The sequence below is a fragment of the Camellia sinensis genome, chromosome 5, assembly GCF_055761805.1.
Source record: "Camellia sinensis isolate YWXY chromosome 5, ASM5576180v1, whole genome shotgun sequence".
NCBI classification, from domain to species: Eukaryota; Viridiplantae; Streptophyta; class Magnoliopsida; order Ericales; family Theaceae; genus Camellia; species Camellia sinensis.
The window spans coordinates 104,045,042-104,072,385 of NC_138965.1; the positions used below are offsets into that span (position 1 = coordinate 104,045,042).

Sequence of the window (27,344 nt, forward strand, 5' to 3'; positions counted from 1 at the left end):
AAGTAACAATGTCCTAGTAAACTTCTTGTTTGCACAAACTACAGGGCTTTTCTCATCTTAAGCCAAATTTCTATCTTAATTCTCAAACTAGACCTAGTTTGGACGGACTTCCCAAACTAGGCTAAAGCGCTATTACAAATCGCGCTTTCACTGTTTGAAGCAGAAAATTTGATTAATAGTGAAAGCGTTATTACAAAAAGCACTATTACAAAAAGCGCTTTTAATTAAGAAAACGCTATTACAAAAAGCGTTTTCACTGTGCATATGAAAAAAACGCTATTACAAAAAGCGCTTTCACTGTGCATATCTCTCCCCTTCAGAAAATGTTTAAAATATATTAAAATGTAATCAAAATTAATCTTGAGTTCTCTGCAGCTCAAATGGTAGTGTATTGGTTTTGCCACACCTCTGCACAAGTTCAAACTACATGCACACCAACTCCAAACAATTGCTATCTAAAATGAAATTCAACTTTTTTTTTTTCCCCCTTCCACTCACTCTGTATTTTATATATTTATTATGTAATTTTTTTATCAAAAAAAAATGTTTGTTTGGTTAAATATTTTAAAAAATTAAAAATAAAAAATTATTTATTTAAAAAATTAAATAAACAATTTATTTATTTTTAAAGAATTATATAAAGTAGTATACTATTTATACTATCATCACATCACACGTATAAATAGTATACTCACTTAGACGTATTATACTATCATCACATCTCATGTATACTACTTTTTTTATTTTTAATAAATTGTTTATTTTTATTATTACCCATTACTTTTAAAATATGTTTATTTTTAAAATATTTAAAAAAATTGAAAAATGTACGCTTTTAAAATATTTTAGTACATTTTAAAAGCGTACATTTTGCTGAAAAAATATTTTTTGAGTACGTTTTCACTGTGCATATTTTTTTTAAATGTACAATTTATTTATTTCAAAAATTAAATAAACAATTTATTTAAAATAAGCAATTTAAATAAATAAAATACAATTTTTTCTATAAATAAATAAAATACAATAGCTAAACAATTTTTCTATAAAATACAATTTTTTCAAAATGTCAACATAATTGTTTAAAAAGTATTCAGTGTATTTGGTTTGAGTTTTTTGGATTTAATTATTTGAAAACTGAGTTTTTTGATTTTCGTATTTTTTTGTTTTTAGTGAATATTTTTAAAATTTTAAACATTTCTTTTTTTACTTTTTTAGATGCACCTTAGTTAGATGTATCTAAAAAATAAAAAATTTGTGAAAAAATATTTTAAAAAATTAATAAATACATAAAAATACAAAAAATGTACTGAAAAAATATTTTTGTATTTTTAGCATTTTTTCAGCAAAATATTAATTTTTTCAGAAAAATGTACTCAAAAAAATATGCACAGTGAAAGCGTACTCAAAAAATATTTTTTCAGCAAAATGTGCGCTTTTAAAATGTACTAAAATATTTTAAAAGCGCACATTTTTCAATTTTTTAAAATATTTTAAAAATAAACATATTTTAAAAGTAATGGGTAATAATAAAAATAAACAATTTATTAAAAATATAAAAAGTAGTATACGTGCGATGTGATGATAGTATAATACGTCTAAGTGAGTATACTATTTATACATGTGATGTGACAATAGTATAAATAGTATACTACTTTATATAATTCTTTAAAAATAAATAAATTGTTTATTTAATTTTTTAAATAAATAAATTGTTTATTTTTAATTTTTTAAAATATTTAACCAAACAAACATTTTTTTTTTTTTGATAAAAAAATTACATAATAAATATATAAAATATAGAGTGAGTGGAAGGGGAAAAAAAAAAAAGTTGAATTTCATTTTAGATAGCAATTGTTTGGAGTTGGTGTGCATGTGGCTTGAACCTGTGCAGAGGTGTGGCAAAACCAATATACTACCATTTGAGCTACAAAAAACTCAAGATTAATTTTGATTACATTTTAATATATTTTAAACGTTTTCTGAAGGGGAGAGATATGCACAGTGAAAGCGCTTTTTGTAATAGCGTTTTTTTCATATGCACAGTGAAAACGCTTTTTGTAATAGCGTTTTCTTAATTAAAAGCGCTTTTTGTAATAGCGCTTTCACTATTCATCAAATTTTCTGCTCCAAACAGTGAAAGCGCGATTTGTAATAGGGCTTTAGCCTAGTTTGGAAAATCCATCCAAACTAGGCCTAGTTTGGGAAATAGGATGCAAAAGAGGCTTAGTTTGGGAAAAGCCCCCAAACTACGACCTAAACCGGGAGTGTAATTTATTCTATTATATAAAACCTATATTTGAGTTGGTCTATTATTTTCACGCTATTTATTTTTGGGCAAATTACATATATTCCCTCGAGGTTTGGCTAAATTACAAATATCCCCTGAGGTTTGAGAAATTATAAATTCTCCCATGAATGCTATATATTTGCATAACAAATTAGGAGGTAATTTGTTATGAAATTTAAATCTCAGGGGACAAATTGTTATGAAAATACAAACCTTAGGGGCGGGACGTAATTTCCGAAACCTCAGAGGTATCTGTAATTTAGCCAAACCTCAAGGGAGGTATATGTAATTTGCCCTTAATTTTTTTTCAAAATATCTCTGATAACTGCACTTATCAAATTCTGTAATTTTTTGTGTCATGTAACTGCCCAAATCAAACTCACATTCAATTTTATAACTTCTTGCAATTGTAACAGCACACCATCACACACAGCTAGCTGTAAATACAATAAAACCCAGCCACGACAAAAGCATACATAAGATTTACAAAAAGAATAGAGAAAGATGAGATGAGAAAATTGTGAAATTCATATATCTATCTCTAATCATGAATCTTGAACACAATACATATATGATTATAAATATAGTTTACTTCTTTTGAGTCCTACAAACCACTAAATCCCTTGGTTGATGCAATTTTCTGAAGCCTAATCTGCTCTCTAAACTTGGCTATGAATTCACTAGCCTTCTTATCAACTTCCGAATCAAGATCAAGTTCTGCATCATTGGCATTGCTCAATTGATCAAGTTCTGCATCAAGTTCTTCTTCTTCTTTTTCTTCTTCTTCTTCTTCTTTTTCTTCTTCTTCTCCTTCGTCTGAGCTCACTTGAAAGCTCTCAAAGTCACTGTCCGGATCCTTTTGAGACTCGACTACATTAGTCTCAGCACAATTGGAGAGTTTTGAGGAGCTTGAGCTTGAGCTTGAGTTTTTGCTTTGCTTTAGAGAAAGATCATCAAGATTTTGCCTTCTGGGTTGCTCAAGTCTCGCTCTCCTTCCACTATTCTCCATTGACATTGCTTCAAACTTGTCATCCACATGATCTGAATAAATTTCTGCCATTTTCCTAGGCTCCAAACAATGTTCACTTGCTCTAATTGTTCTCACTGATTTTCCCCTTTGTAAAGGTTTGACAAACTTCCCTTTCAAAGAATCCACTTCAAACTTTCTTTTGCCTAATGAGTCCTCTCTCATACTCTTACTAAAACCCTTCAACTTATCTTCACAATTTCTCTCCACATTCATCTCTGACAAAGAGCCAATGCTAAATCTCCGAGCATTCGTAGCAAGTGACGATGCTTCTCCATTTCTTAGTGAATCTGGAAGCAAAGACAAACAACAAGAACTCTTTTCTCTCTCCAAATCTTCTATTTTTGAGTATCGCACATCTGGTGATACTTTCTTGGGTGGAGAAGGCATGGAATTGGTTTGGGAAAATATTGGGGACCAAAAAGACTGTGATTTGAGATGATCAAATTCAAATCCCCCAACTGACAGAGGCCTTGAATGTGACGGAGGTTTTACACTACTCATATGGTCTTCTCTCACTTCAACAGTTTCCTTAAACTTTTCATCCAAATTTATAGGAGTTAGACCTCTAAATTCAGTACCATTTCCGAAATTTTCAGAATTTTCACAAGCGCCCTTTGAATCATCTCTAATTTTATCATAATTTTTACAAGAACCCTTTGAATCTGATATAGACCCATTTTCCTTAATAGATTCAATAGTGTCATGGTCTACAATTCTTGATCTCAGGCTCCGAACCGGCAAGTTCAAGGGTTTATTGTCATTGAACGATTTGGGTTTTCCCCATTCATCAAGTAAACAGTTTTCTCGAGAAACAAACGGCATGGATTCACCTTGAAAGTAGTACTGAGAGTTCCATGTTTGGCTCACCCTTTTCTCATCAGACCCAAATGGGTTTTCTAAACCATTTTGGAAAATATTCGATCTTGGATTATTCAATTCATCAAGAACAGAGCTTCCAATTCCATTATTCCAAGCTTGGATCGTTCTTTTCTCATCATACCTTTCATACCCATCTTCAAAGATAGAAGGAACATACAAAATCCCAGATAAATATGCTTTTGAATCATCAAAATTTAACTGATTTTCATTGTTTGGTTGGGTGTTTTTTCGACCAAACAAGCCATAAGACACAACAATGCCAATGAAGAGAAGGTGAAGGAGTTCCCAGAACTTAGTGAGAATGGATTGGTTGATGAATTCAGGGGCTTTGGAAGGGAAAAGAGGAAGAAGAACAAGAAGCAATGCAACAAAGAGAGATTTGCAGAGAAAGAGTGAGTAGGACTTACTTGGATTTGGGTGGATTGGAGTTGTTGGATCTGGAATTAGAAGACGGGGTTTGTTGAATGAGTCTGGTTCCTCCATTGATGAACAGAGATGGGCTTGTTGTCAGATTAGGTGTGTGAAGTGGAAAAAGGGTAAGACTTGGGAGCAAAGGAAGAAAAAGAAGAGAGAGAGAGAGAGAGAGAGGTAGTGAAGCCGTGAATGGGGGAGCAGGAATTCAAAAAAGGTACATTTTTTTACCGTTTGTTTCAAATGACGGAATTACCCTCACTCGATATACTGTTTAAATTTGAACGAGAAGACTATTATGCCCCTTATAATTAAAGAAAAAAAAAATATAATTTTATATTTTCTGAATCATAATTAAAAAAAAAATCATAATCAAATATCACATGAGAGACATAACTAAAATACTATCATAATTAAAGAAAAAATTAATTAAAATTAAAGAAAAAAATGACATAACTAAAAGTATAAATGATACATTCTTTTTAAGAGGAGTGCGTAGTAGAATTTCTCAATTTTAAAATAATGTCATACAAATAAAATTATATTATAAAAATTTTATCAAGAATAGGTTTACCTAATGTTTTTACATCATATTTATATATTCACATTGGTGAAGAAAAAAAAATTTAGGTATATATGTCATTTCCCGAATTTTATTGAATGATATTTTGACAATGGGGATCGAAAATTGTTTTTACATGTGTTTTTGTTTGTCTTTAGCGAAAGCTTCATTTTCTCCGACGTAGACTCAACGTGGGTGGACATGACTGCAAATTTCATTTGATTGAAGGGTCACATTGACCATAATTCAAAGAGTGATGTTATGTATCATTAAAAGTGATTTTTTAAATTATTAATAAGTTGATACACATTAAAAATAAAAAATAAAAAAAAAAGGCACAATAATACTGTATCACATCATTAGTGCAATCACTAATAAGTAATCTCAAACATTTTTATAATTCAAATAGTTCATATGCTAAATTTAACAAGAGTCTAACTAATTTTTGAGAAAAAAGTAAATGGCATAAAATGAAATTTTCTCTTCTGATGTTGTTTCAAAAAAACAAAAAAAAAACTATTGTATAGTCCTTTGGCCAAAAATTCCAATTTCATAATCTGCTATTTAGTTTTCTTATTTATTTTCCATTCGAATTCAGTGATGAAGTGTTTGTTTGATTTGTATCTCAAGATATAATTTTTAAGAAAAAAATTTTAAATTTTGTTTGGTTCAAATTTTGAAAAAAAAAAAATTTCAAAAATCTCTTTATCTCTCATACATATCAATCAATCAGTTTTTCTCTCTCCTCTCTTATTCTTAATCACGTTTTTCTCTCTCCTCTCTTATTCTTAATCACGTTTTTCTCTCACACACATTTACTTAACTACAACAAAATATCAAATTATCGCAAACTCCAAAACTATTTTCAAAATATACAACTAAACAAACCAAAAAAAACGTGATTATCGCAAACTCCCCAAAATTTTTTTTGAAAATTTATCTCAGAACACAAACCAAATACACCCTAAGATTTTTAGATTTTTGTGTTACCTTATGTTTAAAACTAAGATCTGGTGAAAAAAAAAAAAGAGTAAATTACAAATACACCTCATAAAGTTTGATTAAAATATAAATTACCCCCCTGTGATTCTGAAAAATTGCATTTCACCTCCTGAGATTTCTAATTTCATAACAAACCGCCCTTTTTATTAATAAATCATCAAGTCAATTAACAGTTTTAATGATGTTATAATTATGCTTCAATTAATAATTTAGATAATTTTATTATTGTATAGGAGAGTAATTATGAATTTCTTTTTTTTAGTTAATTCTGTCAAATAAAAAATTTTAACAATGAGATATTTGTAATTTTTTAAATTACAGGAGATAATCTGTACTTTAAACAAATCTCAGAAACTATATTTATTATTTACCCAAAAAAATAAAAAGATAAAATTACTCAGTTTAATCATATTTTTTTTTCCTTTTATGCATAATCAACCAAAAAAAAAAAAATAATGTTGCCCTCTCATTCTGTTAAACCAACCAAATAATGTCTTATCTCAAAAAAACCAAATAATGTCTTAGGGACTGATCGCTATTGCCCTAACTTACACTTCATGGATTGGGTGTATCAACCAGAAATAATAAGAAAGGGCATTATTTTTTATATTTTGTTTATAAGAGTGGGAAATGGTAAGACATAAAACTTCCTTATTAAGCTTATTTCATTTCTCACTAAAAATAGTGAAATTTAATTATTCTTTCTTTAAAAAAATCATTAATTGTAAAATATTTATAATACAAAAATTGCCCCTTACAGTACAAATAAAAAAAAGTCTCACTTATATCTTCTCTCGTGCTTTGCTTTTTTATTCATCAATATGATAATGAGCAAATATATAACCATTTTTTTTTATTTTCTCAAACTATTGCAACAGAGTGTTAGTGAAACATTCGTTTGGCCGAAAATATTTTTTACAATTTTTGACACTTGGTACAACAGAAAATGGTAGTAAAATATATATATATATTTATTTATTTATCATAGTTAATGGAAACAAGCCTACTTAGACCCCCAAAATATATTTAAATTAAAAAATATATATATATTAAAAGGTAAAAAAATATTTTTCAAACTAAAATCTTACAAATGACATCACAATTAAAGCTGCAAATGAACAAAATCATTCCTTAACAGACTCGAGTTTGGTTGGATAAAAACTCATTCAAACTCTATTCATTAAATTTTTATTGTGTTCGAGATCGAACTCATTAAAATCTTAATAAACAAACTCAAACATATTAAAGCTCAACTCGTTAGTTCGACTTGTTAACTGGCTGGTTTAACATTTATTTAAATAATAGAATAAATATATTATTTATACATTAAATAATGTAAAAATATATATAAAAAATAAGATAAATATATCATTTATATAATTAAATAATATAAATGTAAATAATAACTAAATTATTTACATGTAAACAATAAATAACTATAGATAATATATTTATATAATAGTAATGGTAGACATTATTATTTTGATAATTTCTCAAGTTTGAATCAAGTCTAAGCCAACTCGGACTCGAGTTTGTTAAAATCTTAATAAGCAAACCCAAACATTTTCTTAAAGCTCGATTTGACTCATTTGCAACCCTAATCACAATACCACCAGCACTATCACCTTCACATTACCACTGCCGTTGCTGCCACCACTGTCGCCCCACTTCCACCACCACCACCACAACCACCCCACCAGCACTAATACAACCACTAGTAGTAGTACATTAAACTTAATGACAACCAAACATAAGAAAAACATTTTGAGAATATTTTCAGCCAAAATGAACTGAGCTTACAAAGAAAAAACAGTGGAAATCTAGAATGCAAACCCAATCCACAAGACTCGTTAAATTGAGATCCAATTTCATCAGCAATCATGATATAATTATTACTTAATGGTTGGTATCATTCTTGCTCTTCTAGGACTCAACATAGGTCATCCAAAACCGAACCAAACTCGGTTTCCACTTTCTGAGAACTTCAATTTCTCTCAAATTATTCAGACTCCCAAATGGAAAGTACACCAAGTGCATTTCCTTCTCTCCAAACACATTCCTCAATATTTGAGCAACCAAAGCATTTCTTCTTCTAACCAAGGAAAAATAAACCATGAAAAAAAGAAAAAAAAGCACTTCTAAATAATTATTATAAAAAAAAAATTAAAACCTGTTTTGGTGCCAATCAGCAATATACAGCATTGCTCTGTATGCATATATATATATATATATATATTTTTTTTTCCCAAACACCGATCGTCCACAATTTGTACATTAGAGGTGTGTTGGCAAACATAGGCCCCATAAAATGGTAATTTTCAAACCCTATAATTGTGGAGTGTGGAACGACGGCATACCAGGATAAGCAGGAACTTGATCCGTAGCACCGGATGTGAAGAAAGGAGCAAGGGTGGTCATCATTCCAGCTGTGGGATCACTGCAAGAACAGGCAATCTGATCTTTAGCTTTGAGCATGAGCAAAGAGCATAGGATATATAAATTAAAACAAATACTGATCAGAAATTGAGTCATGCAAAGCAATCAGCTTTTAATAAGGTATAATTTGGGCTAGTCCACAATTGCACTTTTTTTCAGAAAAAGACAAAGCCAAGCCAACACATTTGGACACTCCTCAATGCATAAGTAACAAAACTTGAATGTTTGAACGCTACTCTCTTTTTCATGTACAAAATTTTGTGCAAAAATATTTTTGATCCAAATTATAGAGAAGAGCAGGGGGAAAAAAAAAAAGAAGCAATCTCCAAATCCAGTCACGGAAAATAGATTTTCACAACCAGGAGGAAAATATGTTAGGCATGAAACATACATTGCCTGTTGAGCACCAGCTGCTTGAATCAACTGGGAATACACGTATTCATCAACTCTCTGCTTTGCTAATGCTACCTGTTAAGCATCCAGAGAAATCTCACAATCAGGCCGTTGAGAAACAAACGGTGTTAAACTATACTGTTGAAATGGCCACAATTATTGGTTTCCGTGGCTTAAATATATTCATTCATATTTTACTCCAGCCATATCTGTCATTTTCTTCCTTCGTGGGCAAAAACAGAGATGACGTGCTAGAATTCCCCATAGAAAACAATCCTAGCTATTATAAACCCAAAAGCATCTTTCCACCACGCGCACAGGATGTATTTGCCACCATAACTAAGCTGCCTAATAAGAAACTACCCCCTCTGTCCCAAATTGTTGGTCCATTTTCACTATTACACACATCCCAAAAAATAGTTTATATTTTAAAATTTCTTCTTTTTCAAAAACTAATATACAAGAACAAATTGAGATCTTTTAATTTGTGAAAATAAATTTGAATTTTTTTACAAAATTAATTATTAGGGGTTCTTAGTAAATGTTGTCAGTTTCCTGTTTTCAAAAAACAGAAAACTTGTTTGGCATACAAAAATGTTTTAAAAACAAAAATAGAGAAACATGTTTGGTGAGTTGACAATGGCGCTGGCCGATGGTGGACAATTGTGATGATCATTGATGGGGGGTGGCCACCGGAATTGGTCGCCGAAGGTCACAAGGTGGCCGGAGGGCCGTCAAAAGGTTGCTGACGGCCACAGGGTCAACAAAGGGCCAGCAAAACAATATACCAAACAAGTTTCTATTTCCAGTTTCCAGAAAAAAATGAATACAAAAACAGGAAATGAAAACGTTAACAATCGAGCCCGGGGAGGGGGCTCACCTGTTGAGCACTACCACCAATATGGATTTGCCTATGTTTCTCCACACCTTTCCCACCATAAACCTACAATGAAACAGCATGAAGAGTGAAACAATGGGGATGTAGTTTGCAGGCAAAACTGCAATGATGACACCATAACCTGAATATCACAAACGATTTTTTAATGCAATTCAAAGTTTCCAAAACTAACAATAAGATTAATGATATGTAATAAAAGTACATCCGCTGAGCCAGATAGCTGGCTTGATACTTCTTAAAGTTTAACCATCATTCATAATTTAAATTGCAATACAGAGGGGAAGTTCTTAGTTTCTGTTAGTTTCTAATCTATAAACTTAGCTACGAAACACTGCTGCTCTGCGTCCATGAAATAAAATAGTTCAAGAGTTAGAAAGTTTGAAATTTCAATTCAAAGCTCTTGTTTAAATTTGATGCAGATAATCATCATGTACAATTATTTATGATTTAATGATGATTATATTCTTTTTAGGACAAAGAAACAGTCCTTTTTTTCTAAACTATTTTTCAAACATATAAATTCATAAAATCATGAGTTAAAATTGATAAAATAGTAAATCAACTGGCATATTTCAGCAAGATAAAAGCACGATTCTGCATGTACCATACAATTGCACACAGCTATGGCATTTTATACATCATGAAAAGATGGTTGAGATGACGATACTCAAGGGGAACACAAAAATTATAAAAATTCCGAAATATTATCTTGGACAGTGGCAAAAGTCATATGCAGAATTACTCCTTTCTGGTTACCATGAGAACGAAGGAATTTATATACCAGAAAAAGGAGAGGGAAGCAACAGTCATTTCTCTTGTTATGACTACTACCACCTGCAAAGTCACAGCTAAAAGTTAAAGATCCACATACCTTGATTGCAGCTCCAGACTCACTTCTGATCCTCGAAATGTTGGAACCACATCTCCCAATCAAGCCACCAACAATAGTTTCCGAGACCATCATCTCCAGAGTTACATAATCAGCTGCAAGATTGGTTGTCCTAAAGATGATGTCGTTGTAAGGAAAAAAAATTAAATTTTGATACAGCTGCAGAATGCGGCAGATCAATAATACCAATATTTTAATCAAAAAGCATTGAATAACCTGAAGTTGGGTCCACATATTGCTGAGGTGGTCGGTTGAAGGCAAGATTATACGTTGGATTTAGCTGAACTACTTGTTTAGGTGGATTTTCCCTATACAAATAGAATTATTAGATATTATAAAGAAAACTAAAATGGATAGTTAAAAGACAATCATATGTAGTCAATTAAAATTTTAATATTACACCTTAGATGAGTTCCAATCTCCTCCAAAGCTTTCATTACTGCAGAAACATCTCCTGATAACTGAATTTTACACAATTGATTATCATTTCTCAGCAGCAAAATTAACAGAAGGCATAATAATCGAGCATAATGCTGAGCCCAAGAAAATTCACTATATGTTAATGAATATAATTTCATGAAAAATGATCAACATTCTAAAAATATTCAGCAATTGCAGCAGAACCTAATCCAGTGCACAATCAAGTTCCACCAATGGTGTGGGAACAAAGGGACGGTTCTCTGTTTCTTCGTTCTATTGGAGTTTGGTGGGGGAGGTGAGGAGGGATTGCCCTTGGAGGAGTATTTGGGTGCCAGGAGTTCCATCTAAGATGGGTTTCTTTATATGGACGGCGGCCTTAGGTCGGAATCTGACGATTGATAATTTGATACAACATGGTCATATTTTAGTGAATCAGTGTTATGTGTGTTGCGCTGCTGCGGAGTTAGTGGATCATCTGTTTTTGCATTGTTCTGTGGCTTCTCGTTGGTGGGGTCTCCTTGTTTTTGGGTTGGGCACCGTCGACGTCGTGTTTGGTCTTTGGCGCCGCTTTGCTTAATGTGGTTAGTTTGGTTGGAGCGGAATAGCTGAACTTTTCAAGAGGTTCAACATTGTGTATCTTGGTTAGAGAGTCATCTTTTAGTTGTTTTGTATAGTTGACTGGAGAGGAAGGTAGATCCGGATATGTTTGCTTTGTTAGATTTCTTGGATGATGTAATTGGTTAAGGGCTAGTGTTTTCCCCAAATTGAGGTTGTTTTGTATTCCTTGCATCATCTTGATGCTTTCTTAATAAAGTTTGTTTATTTATCCAAAAAAAAAAAGGTTCCACCATTTTGCAATAAAAGGAGTCCATTAGTTCAATCCTATCATTATTAAAGAAGTGTTATCTTAGATCCCACTTAAATATTCTAACACAAGAAAAAGCAACGGTTGTTTTCTTCTCTCCTTTTTTGCCCCTTCATTAACATCAAATTCAATGGTTAGCTAATAAAAAATTCCAGGACTATGAAAAGATCAAATAACATATCCACATGATTGCATTCAATAAAGAAATCATGATCAATGGGATCATCATACTCTTAAGATTAGATTAACTGTTTGTACAGAAACAAATGATAATGTGAGAGAATTTCAGGAATTGTACATTTAATTCAAGGATGAGGTAATCAAAAGGGTACAAGATACAATTTTTTTAACTATAAAAAAAAAATTTAAAAATTTAAAAAAAAAGTTATTTACGATGATTTTCAAAACCAATTGTAGACACCCCATTTTTGACCGACCTTGAGACTCAGACGTCACCAGTTGAGCACTCGGTGATATCGCATATTGTGCTCGCTCAGAAGTTTCAGATTCTTGGCTGCGCGCCTTGCCTCCGGACTTCCGGGCTCTTCTTTGCTTTGCCTCAGTTTGCGAACCAGGCTCGGTTTTCTCTGTTTTCTCTTACCAAAGGGAGGGAGAGGTCTCGTAGATCATCTCTCAGTGGCCGTAGGCTACATTTTGTGGTCGTAGGCCATTTTGCCCATTTGGAGTCCGGTTTTCGATTTTTCGAAGCCGTTGGCCGTGTGCCTCGGTTCGGGACCGCTTAACCACCTCCATTTGCTTCGGTTTTTGGCATGCATCTTATTTACCCCCTTTTGAGGGATACTGAGGTCTGAAAGACCCACTTCGTGGTAGAATGCCACTTTCGGTGCTTAACAGGCAGTTTTCGGGGCCCCGAACTGCGCGTTCTGGCCCCCGAACATTCGTTTTGCATCGGTTTTCGTTCATTTTTGGCAGGTACCTCTGTTTCATCACCAGGAAGGCCGTAGAAGAGTGGGAGGCCAGCAATCGTTTCAGCAACCAGTTATATTCCTCCGACGCCCGTTTTTCTCACTTCCAAGCCAATGTTGACCACCCTAAGGTCACTTTCTTCAATCCTAACCCCCATATTTGTGTTGTACACACATGGGAGGACACCAAAAGTTGGTGGCCGGCCAGTAATTCCACCTGACCCTTTTGAACCCTTCCTAAAAATGGCCTATCATTTCTCCTGTTTTACAGTTGACAATTTTGAACCACAGGGTTATGTTGAGGGCACCTGGGAGGACACCAATTTGTAGTGGCCGGCCATTAATTCACCTTGGCCCTTTTGACCCCTGGCCGGCCGGCCACCTGCAGCTCCAAAACCTGGCCGGCCTTGCTCCTCAGGGTGAGTACATTACAACTGTATACTTTTTTCCCCCAAAAAAATCTGTATCCGGGGGGACAACTTTTGGGGGGAAACTTGGCTTGTTTTCCCCCTATTTTTTTTCCTCCTTTTCTCCCCCTCTTTGGTCTATATAACTGGCCTCCAACATTGGTCCAAGGGTTGGAAAAATTGCCTTGAGCTTGCATATACATACCTCCCTCCATCTCTCTCTTTAACCCTCAAAAAAACAATCAAGTTCTACCCCTTTTTCTTCATCACCACCTAGCACCACACTACCACTTCCATTCCAGCAGCTTGGAGGTCTTCTCACAGGCTAGGAGGCAGCTTTTCTTGGAAATCGTTTTGAGAAAAACAGATTTTTTGAAAGAAGTGTCAAACATGGACTGCTTTGCCAAATACAGAGTCGCTACCTAAATGTTTTATTTTGGGGGAAATTTAAGAAACCCGGACTCGTTTGCCTAAGGCCACGTGTCCGTCATCACCAAAGTTGCCTTGACTCGGGAACTTGGGTACGATTGGAGAAGGTCACTTCGTGAGCACCCCCGCTCGCCCGATCAAATATCGGCCTCTACTAACCATGATATCAAGTTTTAAAAACATTGTGTGTTCTTATTCCGGTTATTAACCTAGATTACTATGTGATGCGCACAGCATACAAGTATAGACTGGGTCGCCTGAATTGGAACAAAATATTTCATGTTTGTTTTTTGAAAGATGGTTTGCTACTCGCAAGTAGGCTAAGACGTGTATTTGTCACCCTCGGGTGGGCTTAGAAAACATGATTTTGCCACTATCTAGTGGGCTTAAAACACATATTTGATGAATTGTTCCAATCCAAATAACCCAACATTCACCCACAGGCATTCAGGCAGTTATATCACATAAGCAATTAGCCTCATAGTAAGCATGCTATTCATGGCAGTCACTCACACGCATGCAAGGATGCTAAAGCATAAAACTTACCGAGTACTCCAAGCCAAAACAAAAGCTAATTAGAAATCCATGCATGATCCTAATTATACAGAAATGCCTAATGCAACACATGCAAAAGTGCAATTATAGCAGGCTCGGCTATTCTAAACATGGCATATGAAATGCTACAGCTAACATGTATTCAGTTTAGAATTGAAAATACAATGCAGTTAGTATGATGCGCCGAGCCCGGTGCATGCAAAACAGATGAATGAATGCAAACATGCTATCATACTGTATGCTAATTGAAATATGCCCTAATCTAACCATCATAAGCGGATAAATAAAAGGGAGAAAGACGTGGGATTGGAAGACATACAACACACACACGCACACTTATTACAGTTGTGCCCTCGCGCAGAGGGTCCGAATAAATAATACAGTCCCAAATGAAAGAATAGTACAGTCCAAATAATGTACAAATTCCTAATTAATTTACAAATTAACTAAGAAAAATAATAAACTGGCATGCAAGCCAGGGATTGCCTTGATTCCGCTCCGGATGATGAATGATGCATGTCCGGGTTGCCTTCGCGCGGAAATCCACTGCGATGCCCCAATTAGCCTCTGTTTCGCAATGGTTTTTTGGAAAGCGCGCCAAGCCTCGGAAGACTGCTGATTCTTGATTTTGCTGCAACAGAGAGCAAGAAAGGGGCATGGCGATGTATTTTCACAAATGTATGCATGCCTCGATCCTCGTGCCATCAATCACGCATATCGATGCATGATGGCCGAGGAGTCGAATTGCACAATTCAATATAGGATGAATGCACATGAAAACACAACTAAAACCTAACTCCATCATGGATAATCCGGAGTGTCGGTGACTGGGGAATTGAGACAAGTTCCGTCACTCGGAGTACGAAATGCACCTCGTTTCCCGTGCCCGGGCTAACTCCTATCCCGAACACGATGCAATATGCATGACATGCATGAAATGTAACTAAGATACAATCCTAACATACACAATGTTATGGAATGGCATACACGCTGCACGAGGTAATACACAACCGAGCATACACAATGCTATGGATGAAATGGCATACGCAATGCAATAATGGGCTTACACCAACATGAGAGAGCCTCAGTCACACTCACATAGGAGGCCATAAGATGAAAATGAGACAACTCGAAGTGCATGCACGCGTACACGCAAACCGAGGACCGAACCTACGGCATGGAATGCCACTCTAACAAGACATGGCAAAACATGGAATATGGCACATGATCATGCAATTTTCAGAGGCAAAATGAGATGCAAAACAGCCCCGAATCATGGCAAAATGATACCCGATGCATGGAACGAGTCCCGAAACATGAATTTTGGCGCATGAAATGGCCTATAGCTATGCAATGCATGCATTATTTGATCATGGAATGTGAAGACAGATTCAAGGCAGTCCCAAAATAAGCATGTTCACAGTTTTAAGCAAGACCAAACAGCAAACACAAATAGGGCAAAACTAGCATGCAAAAATGGCCCTAAATGTGAAATGAAGAGGCAACTCACAGCTGCTGACCCCAAACAAATTAGGGCCCTTCAACAAAGTTGAAGAGGGGCCCAAAACATGATCTTTTACAGTTTATGGCAAATCACAAAAACCAGCACAGGTATGGCTAAACTCTCATGCAAGAAATGGGCCAAAAGATGGCCAAAGAAGCAAGTGGTGGTTGCTGGCCTTAAACGCAAAGGGGCCCTTCAACAATGTTGAAAAGGGGCCAAAAATAATGTATTTTACAGTTGATGGCCGGACCCAAAACAGTATGCAAATATGTTCAAAATGCTATGCAAAATGAGGCTCAAAAGAGAGATATAACACAAAGTATATAAAAGATGCCTCAAACCATGAAAGACCCTTAATGAAACATGAAGAATGGGTCAAAATAAGACTGTTTTCAGTTCTGAAAAGAGCCAAAAAACAGAGACACAATAGGCTAATAAATCATGCAAAAATGGGGACCAAAGAGGGATATAATGACAAGTGGCACATGGAGGTCCCAAACAATGATGAGCCTTTCTTCAATGTTGAAGAAGGGCTCAAAATAAGCCTATCTACAGTTTACATCATGCTCCAAAACAGATCACACATAGGCCAAAAATACTATGCAAGATTATGGCATACAAAGGGGTAATGAAGCAAGTGCAAGATGGGGGTCCCAAACAGGGTAAGACCCTTAATGAAACAGAAAAATGAGCTCAAAAAAATGATATTTTCAGTTATGGTCGGAGCTCAAAACAGCAAGCAAAAGGAGCTAAGAAAACTTGCAAAAATGAGCTAGAAAGAGGGAGAAATCAACTCACCCTTGAAGACCAATCCTCGCTCAGAAGTTTCAGAGTCTTGGCTGCGCGCCTTGCCTCCGGACTTCCGGGCTCTTCTTTGTTTTGCCTCGGTTTGCGAACCAGGCTCGGTTTTCTCTGTTTTCTCTTACCAAAGGGAGGGAGAGGTCTCGTAGATCATCTCTCAGTGGCCGTAGGCTACATTTTGTGGTCGTAGGCCATTTTGCCCATTTGGAGTCCGGTTTCCGATTTTTCGGAGCGTTGGCCGGGTGCCTCGGTTCGGGACCGCTTAACCACCTCCATTTGCTTCGATTTTTGGCATGCATCTTATTTACTCCCTTTTGAGGGACACTGAGGTCTGAGAGACCCACTTCGTGGTCGAATGCCACTTTCGGTGCTTAACAGGCAGTTTTCGGGGCCCCGAACTGCGCGTTCTGGCCCCCGAACATTCGTTTTGCATCGATTTTTGTTCATTTTTGGCAGGTACCTCTGTTTCATCACCAGGAAGGCCGTAGAAGGGTGGGAGACCAGCAATCGTTTCAACAACCAGTTATATTCCTCCGACGCCCATTTTTCTCACTTCCAAGCCAATGTTGACCACCCTAGGGTCACTTTCTTCAATCCTAACCCCCATATTTGTGTTGTACACACATGGGAGGACACCAAAAGTTGGTGGCCGGCCAATAATTCCACCTGACCCTTTTGAACCCTTCCTAAAAATGGCCTATCCTCTCTCCTGTTTTACAGTTGACAATTTTGAACCACAGGGTTATGTTGAGGGCACCTGGGAGGACACCAATTTGTAGTGGCCGGCCATTAATTCACCTTGGCCCTTTTGACCCCTGGCCGGCCGGCCATGGGGGGTGGCCGGCCGGCCACCTGCAGCTCCAAAACCTGGCCGGCCTTGCTCCTCAGGGTGAGTACATTATAGCTGTATACTTTTTTCCCCCAAAAAAATCTGTATCCGGGGGGACAACTTTTGAGGGGAAACTTGGCTTGTTTTCCCCCCATTTTTTTTCCTCCTTTTCTCCCCCTCTTTGGTCTATATAACTGGCCTCCAGCATTGGTCCAAGGGTTGGAAAAATTGCCTTGAGCTTGCATATACATACCTCCCTCCATCTCTCTCTTTAACCCTCAAAAAAACAATCAAGTTCTACCCTTTTTTCTTCATCACCACCTAGCACCACACTACCACTTCCATTCCAGCAGCTTGGAGGTCTTCTCACAGGCTAATTCTTGGTCCAAGAGGTAGCAAAGGATTGGTCTTCAAGGGTGAGTTGATTTCTCCCTCTTTCTAGCTCATTTTTGCAAGTTTTCTTAGCCCCTTTTGCTTGTTGTTTTGAGCTCCGACCATAACTGAAAATATCATTTTTTTGAGCTCATTTTTCTGTTTCATTAAGGGTCTTACCCTGTTTGGGAACCCCATCTTGCACTTGCTTCATTACCCCTTTGTATGCCATAATCTTGCATAGTATTTTTGGCCTATGTGTGATCTGTTTTGGAGCATGATGTAAACTGTAGATAGGCTTATTTTGAGCCCTTCTTCAACATTGAAGAAAGGCTCATCACTGTTTGGGACCTCCATGTGCCACTTGTCATTATACCCCTCTTTGATCCCCATTTTTGCATGATTTATTAGCCTATTGTGTCTCTGTTTTTGGGCTCTTTTCAGAACTGAAAACAGTCTTATTTTGACCCATTCTTCATGTTTCATTAAGGGTCTTTCATGGTTTGAGGCATCTTTTATATACTTTGTGTTATATCTCTCTTTTGAGCCTCATTTTGCATAGCATTTTGAACATATTTGCATACTGTTTTGGGTCCGGCCATCAACTGTAAAATGCATTATTTTTTGCCCCTTTTCAACATTGTTGAAGGGCCCCTTTGCGTTTAAGGCCAACAACCACCACTTGCTTCTTTGGCCATCTTTTGGCCCATTTCTTGCATGAGAGTTTAGCCATACCTGTGCTGATTTTTGTGGTTTGCCATAAACTGTAAAAGATCATGTTTTGGGCCCCTCTTCAACTTTGTTGAAGGGCCCTAATTTGTTTGGGGTCAGCAGCTGTGAGTTGCCTCTTCATCTCACATTTAGGGTCATTTTTGCATGCTAGTTTTGCCCTATTTGTGTTTGCTGTTTGGTCTTGCTTAAAACTGTGAACATGCTTATTTTGGGACTGCCTTGAATCTGTCTTCACATTCCATGATCAAATAATGCATGCATTACATAGCTATAGGCCATTTCATGCGCCAAAATTCATGTTTCGGGACTCGTTCCATGCATCGGGTATCATTTTGCCATGATTCGGTACTGTTTTGCATCTCATTTCGCCTCTGAAAATTGCATGATCATATACCATATTCCATGTTTTGCCATGTCTTGTTAGAGTGGCATTCCGTGTCGTAGGTTCGGTCCTTGGTTTGCGTGCACGCGTGCATGCACTTCGAGTTGTCTCATTTTCATCTTATGGCCTCCTATGTGAGTGTGGCTGAGGCTCTCTCATGTTGGTGTAAGCCCATTATTGCATTGCGTATGCCATTTCATCCATAGCATTGTGTATGCTCGGTTGTGTATTATCTCGTGCAACGTGTATGCCATTCCATAACATTGTGTATGTTAGGATTGTATCTTAGTTGCATTTCATGCATGTCATGCATATTGCATCGTGTTCGGGATAGGAGTTAGCCCGGGCACGGGAAACGAGGTGCATTTCGTACTCCGAGTGACGGAACGTGTCTCAATTCCCCAGTCACCGACACTCCGAATTATCCATGATGGAGTTAGGTTTTAGTTGTGTTTTCATGTGCATTCATCCTATATTGAATTGTGCAATTCGACTCCTCGGCCATCATGCATCGATATGCGTGATTGATGGCACGAGGATCGAGGCATGCATACATTTGTGAAAATACATCGCTATGCCCCTTTTATGCTCTCTGTTGCAGCAAAATCAAGAATCAGCAGTCTTCCGAGGCTTGGCGCGCTTTCCAAAAAACCATTGCGAAACAGAGGCTAATTGGGGCATCGCAGTGGATTTCCGCGCGAAGGCAACCCGGACATGCATCATTCATCATCCGGAGCGAAATCAAGGCAATCCCTGGCTTGCATGCCAGTTTATTATTTTTCTTAGTTAATTTGTAAATTAATTAGGAATTTGTACATTATTTGGACTGTAATATTTGGACCGTACTATTCTTTCATTTGGGACTGTATTATTTATTCGGACCCTCTGCGCGAGGGCACAACTGTAATAAGTGTGCGTGTGTGTGTTGTATGTCTTCCAATCCCACGTCTTTCTCCCTTTTATTTATCCGCTTATGATGGTTAGATTAGGGCATATTTCAATTAGCATACAGTATGATAGCATGTTTGCATTCATTCATCTGTTTTGCATGCACCGGGCTCGGCGCATCATACTAACTGCATTGTATTTTCAATTCCAAACTGAATACATGTTAGCTGTAGCATTTCATATGCCATGTTTAGAATAGCCGAGCCTGCTATAATTGCACTTTTGCATGTGTTGCATTAGGCATTTCTGTATAATTAGGATCATGCATGGATTTCTAATTAGCTTTTGTTTTGGCTTGGAGTACTGAGTAAGTTTTATGCTTTGGCATCCTTGCATGCGTGTGAGTGACTGCCGTGAATAGCATGCTTACCATGAGGCTAATTGCTTATGTGATATAACTGCCTGAATGCCTGTGGGTGAAGGTTGGGTTATTTGGATTGGAACAATTCATCAAATGTGTGTTTTAAGCCCACTAGATAGTGGCAAAATCATGTTTTCTAAGCCCACCCGAGGGTGGCAAATCCACGTCTTAGCCTACTTGCGAGTAGCAAACTATCTTTCAAAAAACAAACATGAAATATTTTGTTCCAATTCAGGCGACCCAGTCTATACTTGTATGTTGTGCGGATCACATAGTAATCTAGGCTAATAACCGGAATAAGAACACACAATATTTTCAAAACTTGATATCATGGTTAGTAGAGGCCGATATTTGATCGGGCGAGCGGGGGTGCTCACGAAGTGACCTTCCCCAATCGTACCCAAGTTCCCGAGCCGAGGCAACTTTGGTGATGACGGGCACATAGCCTTAGGCAAACGAGTCAGGGTTTCCTAAATTTCCCCCAAAATAAAACATTTAGGTGGCGACTCTGTATCTGACAAAGCAGTCCATGTTTGGCACTTCTTTCAAAAAATCTGTTTTTCTCAAAACGATTTGCCGGATTTGGACTCTTTGGTTCAGACTTAGAACCGTGACAAATTTGAGAGTCCTGAGCTGTAGTGATCCCAAATGAACGGAACGGGAGCTCCACCCTCCCGGGGCGTTCTGGGACGTCTACACCAACTTTGAACACATTCAAAATATTGTCAATTTCATTAACTCATCTTTTTCTCCCACAAGCCTGCTGACTTGTTCTACTAATTACCAAGCCAATAACCTAGCTTTGTTGAGTAGTTGGGTTTCTTAGCGTAATAATAGTTTATCAACAAGGTTGGAGTCCTTTAAAACTACTTCCATTTCAGCTGGGAGAAGAATATAATTGTTTTTGGAAGAATATCAGATATAAGCAAAAATATGTGACACATCCACATACGATATTTTTCATCACAATATATGTTATGTCAAAGTAAAAGGCCACTATGAATGTTTCCCCACGTTTTGGTGCTTTTAAATTTGGTTTATAATAGATTCAATCAATCATGTTTTAACTAGTATATTTCACACAATTAGGATTTCATGTATATGTAGAAGATGGATCCATCAAGAGGTTCCATCCCTGAAGCCTTAGCCTCGGTGCCCATCAACCAGGATAGCAGAGGACAGATGCATGTCATATTCTGTGTTTCCAGAAAATACCAGGTTTAAATAATAGTACTTGTGACACTAGTCCAAAGCATATACTTACTTTCATATGTAACAGCAGTGATTTAGAACCCCCTCAAACTTCAACCCCAACCACCCCCCACACACACGTGGCGGGTGGTGATTGGAGGAGAAAAAAAAGAAAAAGAAAAAGAAAAAGAAAAAGTGACTAATCAAAAAAGAAAGGGGGTCAAAAGGCGGTGGGGGAAAGGGGGTCCCAATCTTTATTCCATATGTAATTTAAACCACACTTCAAGATACTTGCATATTCAGGTCAGTCAACCATTACTTTGTTTATGCAGAAGCATCAATATATTTACGTTTTTTCAGCTTAAATATTGTGTTTTGTGATTAAAAAAAACAACAGATAAGTTCTCATTCCTTGCTTCCTCAATTAAAATACCATCAAATCACTCATCCACTAATAAGTGACAGAGCCAGAACAAGCATAATATAAAGACTAATTATTAAAATATAAAATTTTGAAAACCTATACTCCTGAATCTTGCTTTAAGTTCATAACTGGAAAAAAATAAATAAATAAAAAATCCTCACCTGCACCACTCGATCAGATTCATGTGCAGATGCACATAAAGGCAATTGACTTTGAGCAAGCACTGTTATTGTGGCACCAGAGGATATCCTTAGTTTCTCAATGTTTTGACCAGATATTCCAATCAAACCACCTGCTTGGGAACCAGCAATCAGAAGCCTTATTGTATTTGCAGCTACATGACCAGCACCAACTTTCAGTGCCTCCAGATTTCCATCATCATCCTATATGAGAGCAGAGACAATATGTTTTTCCATCAATCAACCATGACAAGGTAAGCAACTTAACTTCCAATCAGCTATATATGGACTCACAAAATGGATAAATAAAACCGATCCATAGGTAACATTTTTTAGAATCACCAGAATCAAGCAAACAAGAGTTGAGTTATGACAAGAAATATAGGCTGGCAACAATTTGATAAATGCAATGAGTGCATGTCAATATATAAAAATTGAGAAGCAATGTGGTGGGGATTAAAACATCACTGAGTTTGAAACACTTTAATGCACTCTGTTGGGATACTTTATGTTGCAAATGCATGCCCATTTTTTCACAATTAGTCATTCCCCTATAAATTGACTTCTAAACCTTCCGTAAAACGCTTCATTGTTTAATCCCCCATCTTCTTACTGTTCCCTCAGTACTGTTTTAAAGATATAGGGCAGTTTATAGCCAAAGTATCAGGCATCTTTACATAGGTATCTTCCAAAAAAATTTAAGTTCTTCTTGGACCCAAAATAATAACTGCCAGCTATAGATGCATTGTCCTTACACTATAATTGGAGTCAATTAAGGCCTCGTTTGGGAACATGATATTTTAGTAACTTTTTGATTTTCTGGCTAAAATATGAAGTAAAAAAATTAGTATGTTTGGAATGACTTTTTGGTTTTTTACAAAAAGATGTGCAAAAAGTAGAGAGAAGGGAATCTTTGACTTTTTGGTATAGGTTATAAGCCTTTTGGTTTTTTTAGGAACTTTTTGGCTTTTAGGCTAAAAGTGTTGCATGTCAAACGAAGCCTAGGTGGTAGACAACATTTAAAAGGCCAAAAGCACAGAGATGGCAAAAATTTTCAAAAAGCCCCACATTATAAGGTATATTTCAATTAAAAACGCATGAAATATTAAATTATATTCCACAAACACGATGTAAGAAATCTGGCTCTGACCCTACAAGTGCACAAAAAATTAATTCAGGGTTGACAACTTGGCTATTTAATTTCCACCAAAACAACTGACTAGCCATTAAGGGTAGTAAATTGTAAGAAGAAAAAATTAACTAATATATATAAATATATAACTTCTTGTTTCACAGAACAGGAAAAAAAAAATATATATATATATATATATATGGAGAGGTTTCAAATTTGAATAGATTAGAAACATTATAAATTTAAATTCAGAAAGAAAAAGAAAAAGAAAAAAGAAGAAATCAAGGAGCATATCACATGCATTTGTTCATTGTGATGCTACAATGGATGGACAATGAGGCACATATATTGTTAAATTAGCAAATACATGAAAACTCATAGCTTAGACATTCAACAACTTTGACTGGGGGCCTTTACAGATTGCATGATAAAATATATGCATTTTCTTTCATATGCATGATGTGTTAAACTCACACCATTAATGAACATGGGTATGATTATGATAACTGTGCATAACAATTTTAAAAAAATGATAACCATCACATCATTGTAATTGAACGCATCAAATACGTCACAGCTTTATTACATATTGAGAAATTACATCACCTTGAGAATCAAACTGGCTATTTGACAGAGTGCGTTTTCCGCATCAGAAATTGTGTTGTCGCTATCTTTAGAGCTTATAATAATTACACGGTCTTCATGTCGCTGCAAACATCAAAAGACAGTGATAAATGTTGCCACTTTCAGTAAGTAAATTATGCATAAAGTAGCTAAACAAATAGAAAATATAGGTATTCCAAATGTTCAGAACAGACTTCAATTTAGTGCTTAAAATATCAATTCATTGACTTCTTTAGCTAATAGTGGGGAGCTGCAACACATCCAAAGCTATTGTAAGATACACTATTTAAATAAATATAAAAAATAAAAAATAAAAATTGAAGGTCACATTAATGTGTTATTGGTTGCTTTTGACATTAAATAAAGTCATATCCGATACACAAGGCTCCCCCTTACAGTAGAGTCTAGGAGAGGTAATAGATGGGCAGCTTTAGTGTAGGACAAATATAGGAAAAAGTAAGCCTAATTTGGAAGTATCGCAGCAGAAAAGTAAGCATTCTTGTTTTTTTATTTTAACTGGTTTTTGCGGTTAAACAAGGGTATGTGGGTGTGGAAGGTTAGAGGTGGTCAGTCGTGGATTTATGAGAAGATGACAAGCACTTCAATAGTTCGAGATTACCCAAGGTGGTGGAAAAGAAAGAAAACCAAGGCAACCTCAAAGTTAAAGATAGAGAGGGTGGCAGTGACAGGCCTTGAACAATTAGGTTATTGGGCAGTTGTGTGCAAGATAGGCGAGAGCCCTTATCTTGCTATGTACTATGATTGCCTTGTTATTGTTATGTGTTGTGGCTACATTTATGAAACCGTTATATAGACTCCAAGAGTATTGGAGCCGAAGCTACTTATAGACAGGTGGCGAGCTCTCATCAACTCAACAAGATAGTGATATCAGCCCTATTGTTGCCCTACGATTCAAGCCCTTGGGAAGGCTACATCATAGGAGCTGCAAAGGTAGGTATGGTATCTGAAGAAGTGTATCATGCATGCAGTAGGTGTTAGTGTAAGGTCAACATTCCCTCCCCTCTCTCTAAGACTGGTTAAGGTGGAGTTTGTCATCCCAAGGAAACAATCAAACAGCCTTGACGAACTTATGATCTTAGCCTCTAATCCACAATCCTCCAATGATTCCAAACGAGGGATGCCTAAGCCCTGCTCATAGGTTAGGTAGCCAAGTGAATAGAGTGATCTTTGCTTAGGAGTGAGCACATAAGGGAGACATAAGTGAGTCAAGGAACCGACTATGCTACAGCTAAGAAGAGTGCCTTGTAGTCACCCTGTGTGTTCCCTATGAGAATGAGGTATGAAGGACCACGGCAAGCGAAGGCACCAGGTGAGCCATGGTGCTGCAGAGCGAGATATGGCTAAGCAAGCAAGCTTGGCTCCACTATGCGAGCTACATCAGAATTTCCATACTTTGACTCATTCAACTTGGAGCTCTTGCCTACCAAGGCAACAGTCACGCTAGTGAGATGTATCCATACATATAAAAGCTTTAGGGTTTATATGTAGCAACATAAGGGTAAGGTTTTAAGAATGAAAATGCAAGGCATTCAGGGTTATTTTTGGTACTGTGAACAATAACACTACATATTTGGGAACCTTTATGTGTTATTGTTCTATAATTGGATGTGTGATGGTTTAGGCTTGACTTATTGAAGGTTTAAGAAGAAAGTAGTTCAAATCTGGTTGTCGGTTTTTAAAGGCTTAAAATCACATACATTATTGAAGGTTTAAGAAGAAAGTAGTTCAAATCTGGTTGTCGGTTTTTAAAGGCTTAAAATACATGCATCACACCTAGATTCTATAGGCATTACAAAGAGAACTCTCTCTCTCTCTCTCTCTCTCTCTCTCACATTTTTTTACCAATGGATACATATTGGCGACAAGAAATTGGCGAAATGGGCCGGTATAGACTACAACATTCTCTAGACTGAAACATTATGCCTATTGCACCGGTTATTCCTTGAAACGCTTTGTACTAGTAGCAAGTACAAATCGGTAGGATATTCAATAACAAGTATTAAATAAAAATAACATAAGGAAACAACTGATTTCACCAAAAGAATACGAAAAGTTGATAACGTCACCTATCTTCTAGATTGGCAAAATATATGATATACATACATGCTTGAGAACCAACTGACTACTGACTGGAATCAAACAATATTTGTTAGTCACACACTAATCTTAGCTCCCTCGTAAATGTCTTCAACTGCGTCAATATGTCTAATTAATACTCCTTTTTATTATAGAATAGAACTCCTCACATTAACTCTCTAGAGCCCTATACTTAAACAATATCAATATCATTTAATACCCAATATAAAAATAAATAAGAAAAAAACTGCTTCACCAACTAAGTAATTATGTAAACTCGTTCATTCTGAAAACAAATAAAACAATAAAGTATTTTATACCTTTTTATCTTTAATGGTGTCATTTTATATGCACTAAAAAGAGGAATTAAGAATCAAAAGTTCAATTTTTTTCCTCTAATTTTGTTTTCCTGTCACCACACTATGTCCACAACTAAATAGAAGGATGTCAAATCTGGGCTAAATTCATATTCATGAGATAATTGTGTTGTTTTCTTTAACCTAATACCACCAATCCTTTCTTCTTTGAGGTTCCCCTTTCCTACATTTTCTCAGCAAAAAAACACGCAGAACTAAGTAACAAAAAAACAAAAAAACAAAAAAAGAAGAAGAAGAAGATTTAATTAAATGACTCACGGAGATGGCGTCGGCGATCTTGATGGTGGCTTTGGTCTCTTCTCGAATCTTCTGTATACGAGACCCTACTTTTCCGATCACCTTGCCGATCTGCTTGGAAGGGACGATAATCCTGAAAATAATATCCATGGCTGACTTGACTCGCCGCTTGGGCGACGGAGCATCGCCGCCGCGAAATTCACCGTACAAGGCATCGCCGCCGTCTTCGCGAGGACGCTTTCCGGTCACCGATCTGTAAGGATCTGCCGGTGCAGGTGGCTTGGGGAATGTTAGGGTTTCACCTGGTTGAGCCATCGTTGTTACAGAGAGAGAGAGAAAGAGAGAGAGAGATTGATTGGGTGTGACGTATCTCAAGGATTTCGTTTTCGCAGCAACTCGAGCAGGTATGGAATGGGCCGTTGTCTTTCATGGAACAAAAGCCCAGCCTGGCCCAATATTTGGGAGTTTTATGTTGTTATGCACTACAAAAATCATCCTTAGCGTCAAATTTAAATTTGGTGAAAAGCCTCCATTTTGATACTAACACCCTTATCAAATCAAGTATTAAATTAAGAATATATTTAACTTTTCATTAAATTAGGAATGGATGGAACCTTTTATCCAAATACTCTACATAATCGTTGCAGATACAGAGGAGTAGCAGCACTAGATAACTGGTTAGATATTCAACTAATTGTCCCCTGGCAACTTATAGTAAAAATTTACGCTAACTGGTCGACCAGCCGAATATCCTCTCGGTCGATC

At 36.4% G+C, this 27,344-nt stretch overlaps 2 protein-coding genes across 2 annotated transcripts; both read right to left on the minus strand.

The window, feature by feature from the left end:
* Window positions 1-2,797: 2,797 nt before the first annotated feature.
* LOC114273770 (uncharacterized) lies at window positions 2,798-6,938 on the minus strand. The gene has a single exon (XM_028215584.2). It carries the CDS (start codon window positions 4,677-4,679, stop codon window positions 2,892-2,894), a length of 1,788 nt encoding a protein of 595 aa, XP_028071385.2. The 5' UTR covers window positions 4,680-6,938; the 3' UTR covers window positions 2,798-2,891.
* A 1,356-nt stretch (window positions 6,939-8,294) lies between these two features.
* Window positions 8,295-27,084, minus strand: LOC114273761 (flowering locus K homology domain). The gene is made up of 9 exons (XM_028215578.2): window positions 26,601-27,084; window positions 23,851-23,952; window positions 22,095-22,316; window positions 11,190-11,248; window positions 11,004-11,095; window positions 10,770-10,882; window positions 9,881-9,943; window positions 8,999-9,075; window positions 8,295-8,608 (listed from the first exon to the last, which is right to left on the minus strand). The coding sequence occupies exons 1-9, from the start codon at window positions 26,892-26,894 to the stop codon at window positions 8,497-8,499; spliced, it is 1,134 nt and encodes a 377-aa protein (XP_028071379.2). The 5' UTR covers window positions 26,895-27,084; the 3' UTR covers window positions 8,295-8,496.
* Window positions 27,085-27,344: the final 260 nt, after the last annotated feature.